Here is a 14044-nt window from a genome sequence, read left to right on the forward strand (position 1 = left end):
ACGCGGCTCAAGTTAGCGTGTACGCAAAAAACCAGTAACAGTGCACGCTAAATAGTGACGTAACTGACTTGATGGCGTTTCGCGTGTACGTAACTTTTTTATTTGCGTACACGTTAGCATGTACCTGAGTACCACTCAGTACCACTCTGACTCTGAGATTATGTAAAAAATTCTATCTAATGTTGATCCCAAACCCCTTTTTTCAGTGAGTAATAGATTATCGAATTCTCCCTAATGCATTACAGTTGGAAGTGACAGAAAAAACAACGTTCCTAGGTGATTATTATGCATTGAACTTGGACAATTATGTATTCGTTGACGGGTATTTGCATATTAAAAAATAACTTATAGATGTAAAATTGGTTGGCGATTACAGTACTTTAAATAGATAGCTAATCAATGATACGAATAAAGATAATTTGACACAAAAGTAATGGATCGTGACAGTATTTTCGCAACATAGGCTCATTTGTGTAGGCTCATTTCTTTAGTTCTTAAATTTTTGTATTATATCATCTTTGGTGTCAATTGCACAAAGAAATGTGAATAATTAACAATATTATTACTGTTTAACAAATTTTAGACCATAATTTAAAATAAAAGTTTACTCATTAATTTCTATTGCGCCGCCTATGTTTTACAAAAGACGCCGACACTCGGTGTCGAATTTTGTATTTATACTTGTCCAACTGACATCGTATAAACTGTACACATTTTTTTCTTCGTTTTTTATAGGTTACATTCTTGATATGAATATTTTTTCGATAAAATAATTACTTTCTGAATTATTTGCGAGAAACCGCCTGAAAACGTGCTTTTTGTTGAAAAATAAATATTTTCATTCGCAAATAACTCGTAAAGTATTAACTTAGTGAAGAAACTGCAAAAGTAGGTACTTTGAATTAGTCAATTTCTGGACTTATCTTGAACGTATGTTTTTCACCCCAAGAAGGTGTAGCTTTTACCCCCCCCCCCGCTAGAAGCAACCCTGGGCTCAAGTCTAAAAATGAAGTAAAAAGTAAGAGGAACCTAAATCCAAATTTTCAAGTAAGTCCGTCGTGACGAGGAAAATTACACTCCAAAACGGTCATTTACTAGGAATAGCTACTATTGCCACTAACAATACATTGTGTTTTAGATTTTAATATTTTTCGCAAAAATATGCAGACCTGAACCATTTATAGAGAGGCTAATCGAAGCCTCCAAAGAAGAGTATGTAACCCGACATTTGATTGATGGCCGTATTATAGATTGTGACCAAAGAATTTCTATTATTGCCGGATATATGACCGAAGAAGTGTTGAGTCACTCTGCATTTTTATATATGCATAGGGACGATGTACGTTGGGTGATGATTGCTTTAAGACAAAGTAAGTATTACTGACATTTTGAGTGGGGTAGTGGTTATTGGTGCAAGCCACATGCTAACCAGAAAATTGTATAATAGTAAAAAATATAAAAGCAATATATTTTTTGATAATTAATACCTTTTAAACAGGTATTACAGTACCATTAATAACTTTTTAAACATTAGGTATTAACAAATTCCTTTCAAACTATACTCTTATTTACTATTTATTCAAACTATACTATTAACAAAATATATCGAAATAGTTCCAACACTGTTAAAACCAACCCAGGCGCTGATATTCAATCTGACCACAATCCTTTAGTGGGCGTGTATAGAACCAAGTTAAAGAAAATAGGCGGAAAAACTGTAAAAAAACATGACATGAGAAAATTGAAATGTGGCGAAGTAAAAGAAATAGTCAGCAAAACTTTAAATAGAAAATTCAAAGAAATCGATAATACAACGGAAAGCACAGAAGATAAGATAGAATCTCTTAATAAAACGATAGATGACATTAAAGACAATTTTATGAAGAACGAAGAAGGTTCCATCCATACATGGATGACGACAGAGATTCTGCAACTAATTGAAGAAGGAAGGAAAAGTAAGAACGATAACTCAATGTATAAATCATTACAACTAGAGATACAGAGAAAGATCAGAGAAGCCAAACAGAAAGGACTGGAGAAAAAATGCCAAGAACTCGAAATTCTACAAAGTAAATAGGTACTACCACTTCAACGTGCATAAGAAGGTAAGAGAAATTACAGGCAAATGTAAAAACAGAGGAATGAGTAAACTTGTTAATGACAGTGGAGAGATAATCGTAGACAAGAAGGGTATCGATAATACCTGGAAAAATTACATACGAAATTTATTTTTTGATGAGAGGGAGAAACAGGACCACCTATAAATACTAGTGGCAGAAATAAGAGCAGCCATAATATCACGAAAAGAAGGGAGCGCTCCAGGACCAGACGGAGTACAATCTTAATTTCTTAAACTTCTTGATGATGAATCTTTAAGAATACTATGTAAAATCTTCAATATAATCTATGACACAGGCAATATCCCAAAAGATTGGCTAGTTTCAGAATTTATTACCTTACCAAAGAAACAGGGAGCAAAAAAGTGCGGAGAATATAGGCTAATAAGTCTAATGAGCCATGCATTAAAACTTTTTCTTAAAATTATACGTCGTAGAATATACAAGCTGTGCGAAGAGAGAATACAAGACACGCAGTTTGGATTCATGAAAGGCGTAGGTACAAGAGGCGCAGGCACTGTTTAGTCTACAGGTATTATTTCAAAGATGAAGAGATATGACTTGCGATATTTACACCTGCTTTGTGGACTACCAAAAAGCATTTGATACAGTTTAACACCGAAAAATGATGAATGTTCTAACAAAAGCCCAAATGGATGATAAAGACCGGCGTATAATACAAAATTTATACTGGAATCAATCAGCCACAATAAGAACAAATCTTGGAGATGAACCAACGGAAGCGATCCAGATTCTATGAGGCGTTAGGATGTATACTTTCACCTATATTATTTAACTTATATTCAGAGAAAATATTTAGTGAAGCCTTGGAAAATTGCGAGCATGGAATACTCCTAAATGGAGAACGCCTAAACAACATCCGCTATGCAGACGACACCGTTATTTTTGCAGACAGTTTGAACAGTTCACAGCAATTAAGCTGGAGAAAGCTAGGAGTTCATTAAATAATATGACCAAAGTATTTAAAAGCCACAACCTTAATCTGGAGATAAAAGTAAGGCTCCTACGATGTTATATCTTCTCAATATTATACTACGGAGTTGAATCCTGGACACTCACTGAAGCGATGGAGAAAAAACTTGAAGCCTTCGAGATGTGGCTATACAGGCGAATCCTAAGAATATCCTGGACGGACAAGATAACCATAACCAACGAGACCGTATTACGAAGAATGGGAAAAGAAAGAGAGGTGATCTATACCATTAAAAGGATAAAGTTGGAATATCTCGGACACATAATGAGAAACGGCACTAAATACAGATTACTGAAAGTAATTGATAACTTTACAGTTGACAGAAAAAAATGATAGATAATAAAAAAATACTTATAGATTAAATACAATAGGGGGTCCATTGTCCCATTGACCCCCCTCTGTATCCGCGTTTGTCAGCGAGTATGGACTTTGGATCGTGGTTACTTGAGTAGATACAAGGTAGCAAAAGTGTGTAAAATATTTTATTACTTCCCTTAAAGTATAAAAGCTGAATTTGATATATGTTACTTAGTTACTTGAACTACTATCAAAAGATAATATCTCAGTTGCCTGACAGTTTCAATGGTTTCTTCACCTTGCCGGACGCATTGAAAGTCTACTGTAGGTACAAGCGCGAGACAATATATGGAGTCTAGTGTATACGAACGAGTGAGATAGTGAGTTCCGTCTACTGCGATCTTTTACTGCGCATCATCAGTCGAATTATTTATATTTATAATCAACTATTTCCCATTGAAAATAGTTGATTATAAAAAATGCCACAAGAAAATAGCTTCAGAACAACATTTATATTTATATATTATATATTATTATTATACAGATCGAAATGAACATCGGATCGAAAAACTGAAAAATATATGTTCAATATTTTTCAAAAGATTAATTATTTATATGGGAAATAAGCCACAATTAAAATGAAAAAAATAATTTTATTAACGTTTCGACGCCCAAATCGGGTGCCGTTGTCAAAATACAAAATATTACTAAAATAAACTAAAGTGTTGTTGCTAAGCAAAAAAAAAAATTCTTCTAATAATTTATTTAATCTCACTCATTTATATTGGCAATTCAGACATATATTATACATTTTAAAGTAGAAGACTTTAAAATGATATTGCCAATATTTATGAGTTGCGTTCCTGGGACGACTTACTGAAAGATAGTTCATTCGATTACATGAAATTAACCCCAACTCAAGAATATCCGTCATAAAAAATTATAGCATGTGATATGTCTTTAAAAAGACAACCAAATGCAACGACAGTAAAATTCTCGCGTTAGAGACTTCATAGTAAATCACAAGGGAAAACCAGGAAAAACCCTGTGATACTATCCCGACATCGTAAGTATTTGGTCTTACATTAATTTACTCTCAAAAAATAATACCAAATTCTGACTTGTAACATGTTTAAATTATAAATAATATTAATAATACTAGATATATAAGTAATACTAAAATATAAAATATGTACTAGCTCGATATTATTGACTTACTAATCTTGGTATTTTCTTTCTATTGACTTCCTCTTTCAGTATGGGTAACCACATCCTACTGCATTCTACCGAGGAATTTGCGACACAATTGGTTTCATTTAGCATAATTAGAGCCGCTTCTTTGATTTTTCTCTTTTTACTATCTGATTCTTTCAGGACTATACTTGAATCTCTCCACTGAACTCTATGTTCATTATCCCATGCGTGTTGACATATTTGAGATCTCTCAAATTCTCTATTTTTAATATAAGATTGATGTTCACTTATTCTAACGTCTAATGGTCTTGATGTCTCACCTAAATAAAATTGTTCGCATTCACAAGGTATTTTATAAATGCAATTCTTTGTTCTTTCTTGATCATTGTTAGGTTTAGTTTTAGATAGAATAGATCTCAATGTGTTTGTTGTTTTGAATGTTGTTGAAATGTTGAATTTATTTCCTATTGTTTTAAGTTTCTCGGATAGTCCTTTTATATATGGTATTGATATTTTCCTCGTATTATTTCTGGTGAATGTTGTAGGATCCCGTTCTAAGTTGTTCTGTTCCATTCGATCCAATCTTGACAATTCCTTATTTATAAACGATAAAGGATAATCATTTTTTAATAAAACAGATGTTAACAATTGTTTTTCTGCTAAAAAGGAATTTTCGTTAGAACAAGTAATTTTGGCTCTATCATATAAGGATTTAATGATTCCCTTTTTAACGTTGATGTTGTGATTTGACTTGTAATTGAGATATCTGTTGGTGTGTGTTGGTTTTCTATACACTTGAGTCTCATATCCAATATCCTTCTTTGAGATCAAAACATCGAGGAAAGGTAGGCTGTTATTGTATTCCTTTTCCATTGTAAATTTTATTGTCTCTTCTTGATCGTTTATCATATTCAGGAACGTATCCAACAATTCTGATCTATGAGGCCATATCTAGTAAGTCAATAATATCGAGCTAGTACATATTTTATATTTTAGTATTACTTATATATCTAGTATTATTAATATTATTTATAATTTAAACATGTTACAAGTCAGAATTTGGTATTATTTTTTGAGAGTAAATTAATGTAAGACCAAATACTTACGATGTCGGGATAGTATCACAGGGTTTTTCCTGGTTTTCCCTTGTGATTTACTATGAAGTCTCTAACGCGAGAATTTTACTGTCGTTGCATTTGGTTGTCTTTTTAAAGACATATCACATGCTATAATTTTTTATGACGGATATTCTTGAGTTGGGGTTAATTTCATGTAATCGAATGAACTATCTTTCAGTAAGTCGTCCCAGGAACGCAACTCATAAATATTGGCAATATCATTTTAAAGTCTTCTACTTTAAAATGTATAATATATGTCTGAATTGCCAATATAAATGAGTGAGATTAAATAAATTATTAGAAGAATTTTTTTTTTTTTGCTTAGCAACAACACTTTAGTTTATTTTAGTAATATTTTGTATTTTGACAACGGCACCCGATTTGGGCGTCGAAACGTTAATAAAATTATTTTTTTCATTTTAATTGTGGCTTATTTCCCATATAAATAATTAATCATAAAAATGCCACAAGGAAATAGCTTCAGAACAACATTAAGAAACCGGTATGGGCCTATCGTGTGTCAAAATTTTAGGAAATTGGAAACCTTCTACGAGAAACTGGCACATTGTCAAAATTCAATAAAATTTTTAAGAAGATGTAGAAATAACAACATAATACCAAAGGGCTTAAGGTTACGGCCAGCATACTCAAGCAGAAGACTCCAAAATATTCTACATAGAGCCAGTTTGTCGATGATCCGGGAAAGGTTGCAATTTCACAGGTCAAATTTATTTTTTATCGAACAAGACATCGTAAGTATTGAAGATTTACTTTTCAGAATGATATCAAATTCTGATTTTGATCGAATTATTTTTAGTTTACACATAATTTATGAAAATTCATATCAGAAACAAAGAAATATACATTTAAATAAATTTAATAATCTTTTAGAACAAAATAGTTTACATACTTTTGATAACCTAAATAGAAATAATGACATATTAGCGACAGTTGTCAATCTATCAAATAGACATTTAAATGCAACGGAAAATTTGGTATTGTCAAAAGGTTTAAACTATGCTGTTACTCATCCATCTATTCCAAAATTAGACATAATCAGCTCAGTGGAGAAAATATCCCAGTGTCTACCAACTCATGAAAAAGAACAATATAGGGTACTATGTAAACTTGAATTGGAAAAGTCTAATCAAATTAAACAGAACATCAGCAAAGAGGAAATGAAAGCTTTAAAAACTTTAAGAAATGATGACTCCATAACAATCCTACCAGCGGATAAAGGCAATGCAACTGTAATAATGAATAAAATACAATATGAGGACAAAATTACAGATCTAATTACAAATGGACCTTATAGCAAATTAACGAAGGATCCAACGAAGACACTGAAAAACAAAATATATAGAACTTTATTCAAATTTAAAAATGATCTAACATACTATCAAAGAAAATTAATGACACCTCACTACAGTAAGACACCACATTTTTATGGAGTGCCGAAAATTCATAAAGCGAACATACCACTTAGACCCATTTGTAGTACCATCAATTCTCCTTGTAGTGAACTATCAAAATTCTTATTAAACATTCTAAAACCATTTGCTAATAATGATGACACTTTTATAAAAAATACAAAACATTTTTTAAACAAATTATCAACTATTGAATTTAATCCAAATAATATTTTAGTAAGTTTTGACATAAACAGTTTATTTACAAATGTACCATTAGATAAAACTTTAAACATAATCAAAACGAAATTAGAGAATGATAATACATTGGCAACTAGGACAAGACTAAATGTATCAGCTATAATGGAGTTATTGACATTATGTACCCATAATACCTATTTTCAACTAAACAATGAATTCTATAAACAAAATTTTGGTCTAGCAATGGGCTCTTCTTTATCTCCATTATTGGCTAATATATTTATGGAGGATTTCGAAACTAATATTATTTCTAAACAAAATTTAAAACCCACAGTATGGTGGAGATATGTAGATGATGTGTTTTCAATATGGCCTCATAGATCAGAATTGTTGGATACGTTCCTGAATATTATAAACGATCAAGAAGAGACAATAAAATTTACAATGGAAAAGGAATACAATAACAGCCTACCTTTCCTCGATGTTTTGATCTCAAAGAAGGATATTGGATATGAGACTCAAGTGTATAGAAAACCAACACACACCAACAGATATCTCAATTACAAGTCAAATCACAACATCAACGTTAAAAAGGGAATCATTAAATCCTTATATGATAGAGCCAAAATTACTTGTTCTAACGAAAATTCCTTTTTAGCAGAAAAACAATTGTTAACATCTGTTTTATTAAAAAATGATTATCCTTTATCGTTTATAAATAAGGAATTGTCAAGATTGGATCGAATGGAACAGAACAACTTAGAACGGGATCCTACAACATTCACCAGAAATAATACGAGGAAAATATCAATACCATATATAAAAGGACTATCCGAGAAACTTAAAACAATAGGAAATAAATTCAACATTTCAACAACATTCAAAACAACAAACACATTGAGATCTATTCTATCTAAAACTAAACCTAACAATGATCAAGAAAGAACAAAGAATTGCATTTATAAAATACCTTGTGAATGCGAACAATTTTATTTAGGTGAGACATCAAGACCATTAGACGTTAGAATAAGTGAACATCAATTTTATATTAAAAATAGAGAATTTGAGAGATCTCAAATATGTCAACACGCATGGGATAATGAACATAGAGTTCAGTGGAGAGATTCAAGTATAGTCCTGAAAGAATCAGATAGTAAAAAGAGAAAAATCAAAGAAGCGGCTCTAATTATGCTAAATGAAACCAATTGTGTCGCAAATTCCTCGGTAGAATGCAGTAGGATGTGGTTACCCATACTGAAAGAGGAAGTCAATAGAAAGAAAATACCAAGATTAGTAAGTCAATAATATCGAGCTAGTACATATTTTATATTTTAGTATTACTTATATATCTAGTATTATTAATATTATTTATAATTTAAACATGTTACAAGTCAGAATTTGGTATTATTTTTTGAGAGTAAATTAATGTAAGACCAAATACTTACGATGTCGGGATAGTATCACAGGGTTTTTCCTGGTTTTCCCTTGTGATTTACTATGAAGTCTCTAACGCGAGAATTTTACTGTCGTTGCATTTGGTTGTCTTTTTAAAGACATATCACATGCTATAATTTTTTATGACGGATATTCTTGAGTTGGGGTTAATTTCATGTAATCGAATGAACTATCTTTCAGTAAGTCGTCCCAGGAACGCAACTCATAAATATTGGCAATATCATTTTAAAGTCTTCTACTTTAAAATGTATAATATATGTCTGAATTGCCAATATAAATGAGTGAGATTAAATAAATTATTAGAAGAATTTTTTTTTTTGCTTAGCAACAACACTTTAGTTTATTTTAGTAATATTTTGTATTTTGACAACGGCACCCGATTTGGGCGTCGAAACGTTAATAAAATTATTTTTTTCATTTTAATTGTGGCTTATTTCCCATATAAATAATTAATCATAAAAATGCCACAAGGAAATAGCTTCAGAACAACATTTTTCAAAAGTTTATCGAATGGTATCAAACACGCCCCCCACTCCACCTCCTGGATGTGGGGCGGGGGTAACTTTAAAATCTTAAATAGGAACCCACATTTTTTATTGCCGATTTGAATACCTCACAAAAAAGTAAGTAACATTTATTTGAGACATTTTTTAGATATACACTAGAGTCCATATATATTGTCTCGGGCTTGTACCTACAGTAGACTTTCAATGCGTCCGGCAAGGTGAAGAAACCATTGAAACTGTCCGGCAACTGAGATATTATCTTTTGGTAGTGTTGTGAGTTGACTATGCACACCACTTTGCACCTTAGAATATAGTGGGTTGCATAGGCATCAGGGGCTGGGGAGAGCTTGTCAATTCATTCAATAAACAACCATCATAAAGATTGAGCGTAGTTTTAGTTAATTAACATCCTTTCGTAATATAATGGATTAATTATAAACTATTGACCATCATAACATGGCGCAGTTATAATTTAAAGAATTGAACCTACAAACCCAGGTAGAGGTACAAAATAAATAATTTTTATAAAATCCTAGTAAAAGGAAATCAAAATGGAGATGCTAAAACAACCCAAGGCCATGTCTGTAAGTGGAGATATGGCAGTAAATTGGAAGAAATTTAAAAATTCATTTGAACTGTATAGTATAGCAACCGGCTATAAAGAAAAATCTCAGCAGATTCAGGCAGCAGTTTTTCTTCATTGCATTGGAGAAGATGTCTTGGACCATTTTGAATTGAGTTTGAATTTAACAGAAGCAGAAAAACAGAATTATGAGGTGTTGATTAAAAAATTTAAGAAAGAATTTGTTCCACAGAGTAATTTATCAGTAGAGTCGCATAAATTCAATCGAAGAGAGCAGGAACCAGGTGAAAGTTTTGATTCTTTTTTAGGTGATTTAAGAAGACTAGCTTCAGGTTGTGATTTCGGTGCATTAAAAGACAGACTAATTAAAGATAGAATAGTCATAGAAATTAGAGACAAGAAAACAAAAGACAGGTTACTTCGAGAAACCAATGTATCACTAGCAAAAACAATTGAAATATGTAAAGCAGCGGAACAAACAGAGGAATACGTCCGCCAGTTAATGGACAAAACAAACACTTTAGAGGTAAGTGATGTGAGAAAAAGAAACTTAAACAGAAGTCAAGATAAACAACAACTTAATAGTCAACAAAACACAAATTATCAGAGAGGAAACCAGAACGTAGCAAGAGGTTCGACAGCAAAATGTGGCAGATGTGGAAGATCACATGTTTTTAATGGCTGTCCTGTAATGGGAAAACAATGTACAAATTGCTATAAGTATAACCATTTTAATAAATTTTGTTTTTATAAAAATAATGTTAATGCTATAGAATATAACAGTAATGAAATGTCTAATGAAGCTTGTAGTGGTAGGCAAGGGAAAGATAATGAATTTGTATTGGGGGCTGTAGAAATCAATATGTTGTGTGAAAACTGGTTTGAAGTGTTAAAACTAACAGGATGTAATAAAATGGTGAAATTTAAATTAGATACAGGGGCTCAGGTAAATGTAATTCCCGAACATATTTTTAATTTATTAAACATACATGTTGATCTAAAAAAAGGTAACTATTGAAATTAGTAATTATGGTGGTCAAAAGTTAGTTGTGGTGGGCTCTTGTGATCTAGAAGTTGAAAATAATAATAAAACCTATGTTCTGAATTTTGTAATTGTAAAAACCAATAATAAATCAGCTCCAATATTAGGTATTAAGAGCATTCAAGTTTTAAATTTAATTCAGAGGTGTAACATAAATGAAATAACTACTGCAGGGATTTTGGATGTGTACGGTGAGTTATTTACAGGGATTGGGAAAATAAATGATGCTCCTTGTGAATTTAAGTTAAGGGATAATTATACACCATCTATAGTACCTTGCAGAAAGGTACCATTTACACTAATGGAGCAACTTAAGAGTGAGTTAGATAAAATGATCAATCAGAACATTATTGTAAAAGTTACTGACCCAACAGAGTTTGTGAATCCTATAGTTTTGGTGAAAAAAGCTAATGGAATTAGAATTTGTTTAGATCCACAAAATTTAAATAATGCTTTAATGAGGGCCCAGTTTGAGTTACCAACATTTGAGGAGATAACAAGTGATCTGGCGGGGTCTGAGTGTTTTTCAATTTTAGATCTGAATAAAGGGTTCTGGTCTATAGTTTTAACAGAAAATGCTTTATTTTTAACGACTTTGGGGTAAAAGTGGCCCCAGAGGTATTTTATAGAACGTTTAGTGAGATATTTGAGGGCATAGATGGAATTAAAATTTAATTGATATTATAGTCTATGCCAGGTCTAGGCAAGAACATGACAGAATTTTAAGACAAGTTTTAATAAGAGCAAAGGAAAAAGGGGTAAGGTTTAATAAAAATAAATGTAATTTTCATGTAACTGAAGTAAAGTATGTTGGTCATGTGTTGTCTAAACATGGTATAGCAATTGATGATAGTAAAGTTGAAGCCATTAAGCAAATGCCTACACCAAAAAATGTCAAAGAACTTAGTCGTTTTCTGGGAATGCTAACTTACGTAGGAAAATTTATTCCAAATCTGTCAAATTTAACAGGTAATCTTAGAAAGTTGATGAAAAAGAATGTTCAATTCCATTGGTTGGAAGTTCATCAACAGGATTTTGAAACATTAAAAGAATTATTAGTACATACTCCAGTGTTACAGTACTATAACAGAAATAAACCAATTGTATTATCAGTGGATAGTTCAAAGGACGCTTTAGGAGCAGTCCTTTTACAAAATGGAGGTCCAGTAGCATATGTATCAAAATCTCTCACACCAACTCAACAATATTATGCACAGATTGAAAAGGAATGTTTGGCAATTGTTTTGGGTGTCAGCGTTTTTATCAATATTTGTATGGTAAAGAGTTTATTGTGGAGAATGATCATCTACCTTTGGAGGCCATATTTAAAAAGCCACTCAATCAATGCCCTCTCAGATTACAAAGATTAAGGATTAATTACAAAATTATGATTTTACTGTCAAATATAAGACAGGATCACAGTTATACCTGGCTGATGCCTTATCTCGCTCAGGTGGTGATGATACTAATTTTGAAATTGTAGAGCAAGACATGCATTCACAAGTAGATTTAATCGATTACTATGAGAGAACTCCAAATAAATTTGAAAAAGTATGTATTGAATCAGAACAGGATTTGGAATTAAGAGAGTTGTCAAAAGTGGTTAAATCAGGATGGCCATTAGAAAAGCATAAACTTCATGAAATGATAAAACCATATTGGAATTTTAGAGACCAAATATCAGAAATGAAAGGGGTACTGTTTAGAGGAGAACAAATTATAATTCCCAAAAGTATGCGTAGGTAGGGAGATGTTGGACAGGTTACATTACAACCATTTAGGAATTGAAAAAACTATTTTAAGAGCAAGAGACCATGTATTTTGGCCATTTATTAATAAAGAAATAACAGATCTGATAAAGAATTGTCCAGCTTGTTTAACTTATCAAAATTCCAATACGAAAGAAATGTTAATACCCAAAGAAATTGCAAAAAGACCATGGGAAATAGTTGCTGTTGATTTTTTTTATTTTGATAACAAACAGTATTTGTTACTTGTCGATAGTTTTTCAAAGTACCCAGAAGTAAGTTGTTTGCGTAATAAAACCACCAATGAAATGGTTATTCATAATCTTAAAGCAATTTTTGCAAGACATGGCAGGCCAGATGTTATCTTTTCCGATGGTGGTCCTCAGTTCACCAATGGGTACATTCAAAAGTTTTTTAAGGAATGGGAAATTATTCACAAAACTAGTTCACCTAGATACCCACAATCAAATGGGTTTATTGAAAGATATGTGCAAACCTACAAAAAGATGTTTAAAAAGATTTTGTTTGATCAAAAAGATATGTATGTTGCTTTATTAGAAATTCGTAATACACCTATCCGTCATTGTATACCATCTCCTACAGAGCTGTTATTGGGCCGTAAGTTAAAAGGTTTTGTCCCTGTAAGTGATTCACAGCTGCAGCCAAAATTTGATGTAGAGAATGTAGAACATGCCTTCAAAAGGAATCAGATGAAAAGTGAAAAATATTTCAATAAGACGGCTAAGCATTTATCATTACTATCACCTAATGATAAGGTTATGGTGCAATTAACCTCAAGGAACTGGGAACCTGGAGTAATACTCGATATTGATAAAAAGAGACCAAGATCATATGTAGTTAGGATTCCTTCATGGATTGATAGGAATGGTAAATGTTACAGTAGGAACCGAAAGTATTTACGCAAATTTACGAAAAATAATTTTATATCAGATTCACTCTTTGATGAATTGCTGGACGACTCCTTATCTAAAGGGGGCCCTCCAACTGTTCAAAACCAAGAACAGCTAACCATTGATGAGGAAGGACTCGACAAATCTGAGTTAAAAAATGATCAGGTAGAACCAGCCAAAACTAGATTTGGTTGAGGAAATAGAACATAATATTGGAGGTGATCAATATGTAACGCGAAGTGGTAGGATGGTTAAAAAACCACAATATTGGAAATATTATTGTCAATAATAACAATAAGTTTGATTAGGTTAGAAAGTATAAACATAAATATATTAATTACATTTATTAAGTATTTATATAGTAATTAATTATTAAGCAATTATATTTTTGTATTTAGAACTTAAGAGGGGAGATGTTGTGAGTTGACTATGCACACCACTTTGCACCTTAGAATATAGTGGGTTGCAT

General features: G+C 31.8%; 1 protein-coding gene across 1 annotated transcript in view; it reads left to right on the forward strand.

Moving 5' to 3' along the window:
* LOC114345470 (aryl hydrocarbon receptor nuclear translocator-like protein 1) overlaps positions 1-14044 on the forward strand; it is a 602711-nt gene that overhangs the window by 222464 nt on the left and 366203 nt on the right. The window contains exon 6 of the mRNA XM_050656946.1: positions 1139-1370. Within this exon, the coding sequence (XP_050512903.1) occupies positions 1139-1370 (232 nt within the window). The remainder of the gene's footprint in view (positions 1-1138; positions 1371-14044) is intronic.

The sequence above is a fragment of the Diabrotica virgifera genome, chromosome 7, assembly GCF_917563875.1.
Source record: "Diabrotica virgifera virgifera chromosome 7, PGI_DIABVI_V3a".
NCBI lineage: Eukaryota > Metazoa > Arthropoda > Insecta > Coleoptera > Chrysomelidae > Diabrotica > Diabrotica virgifera.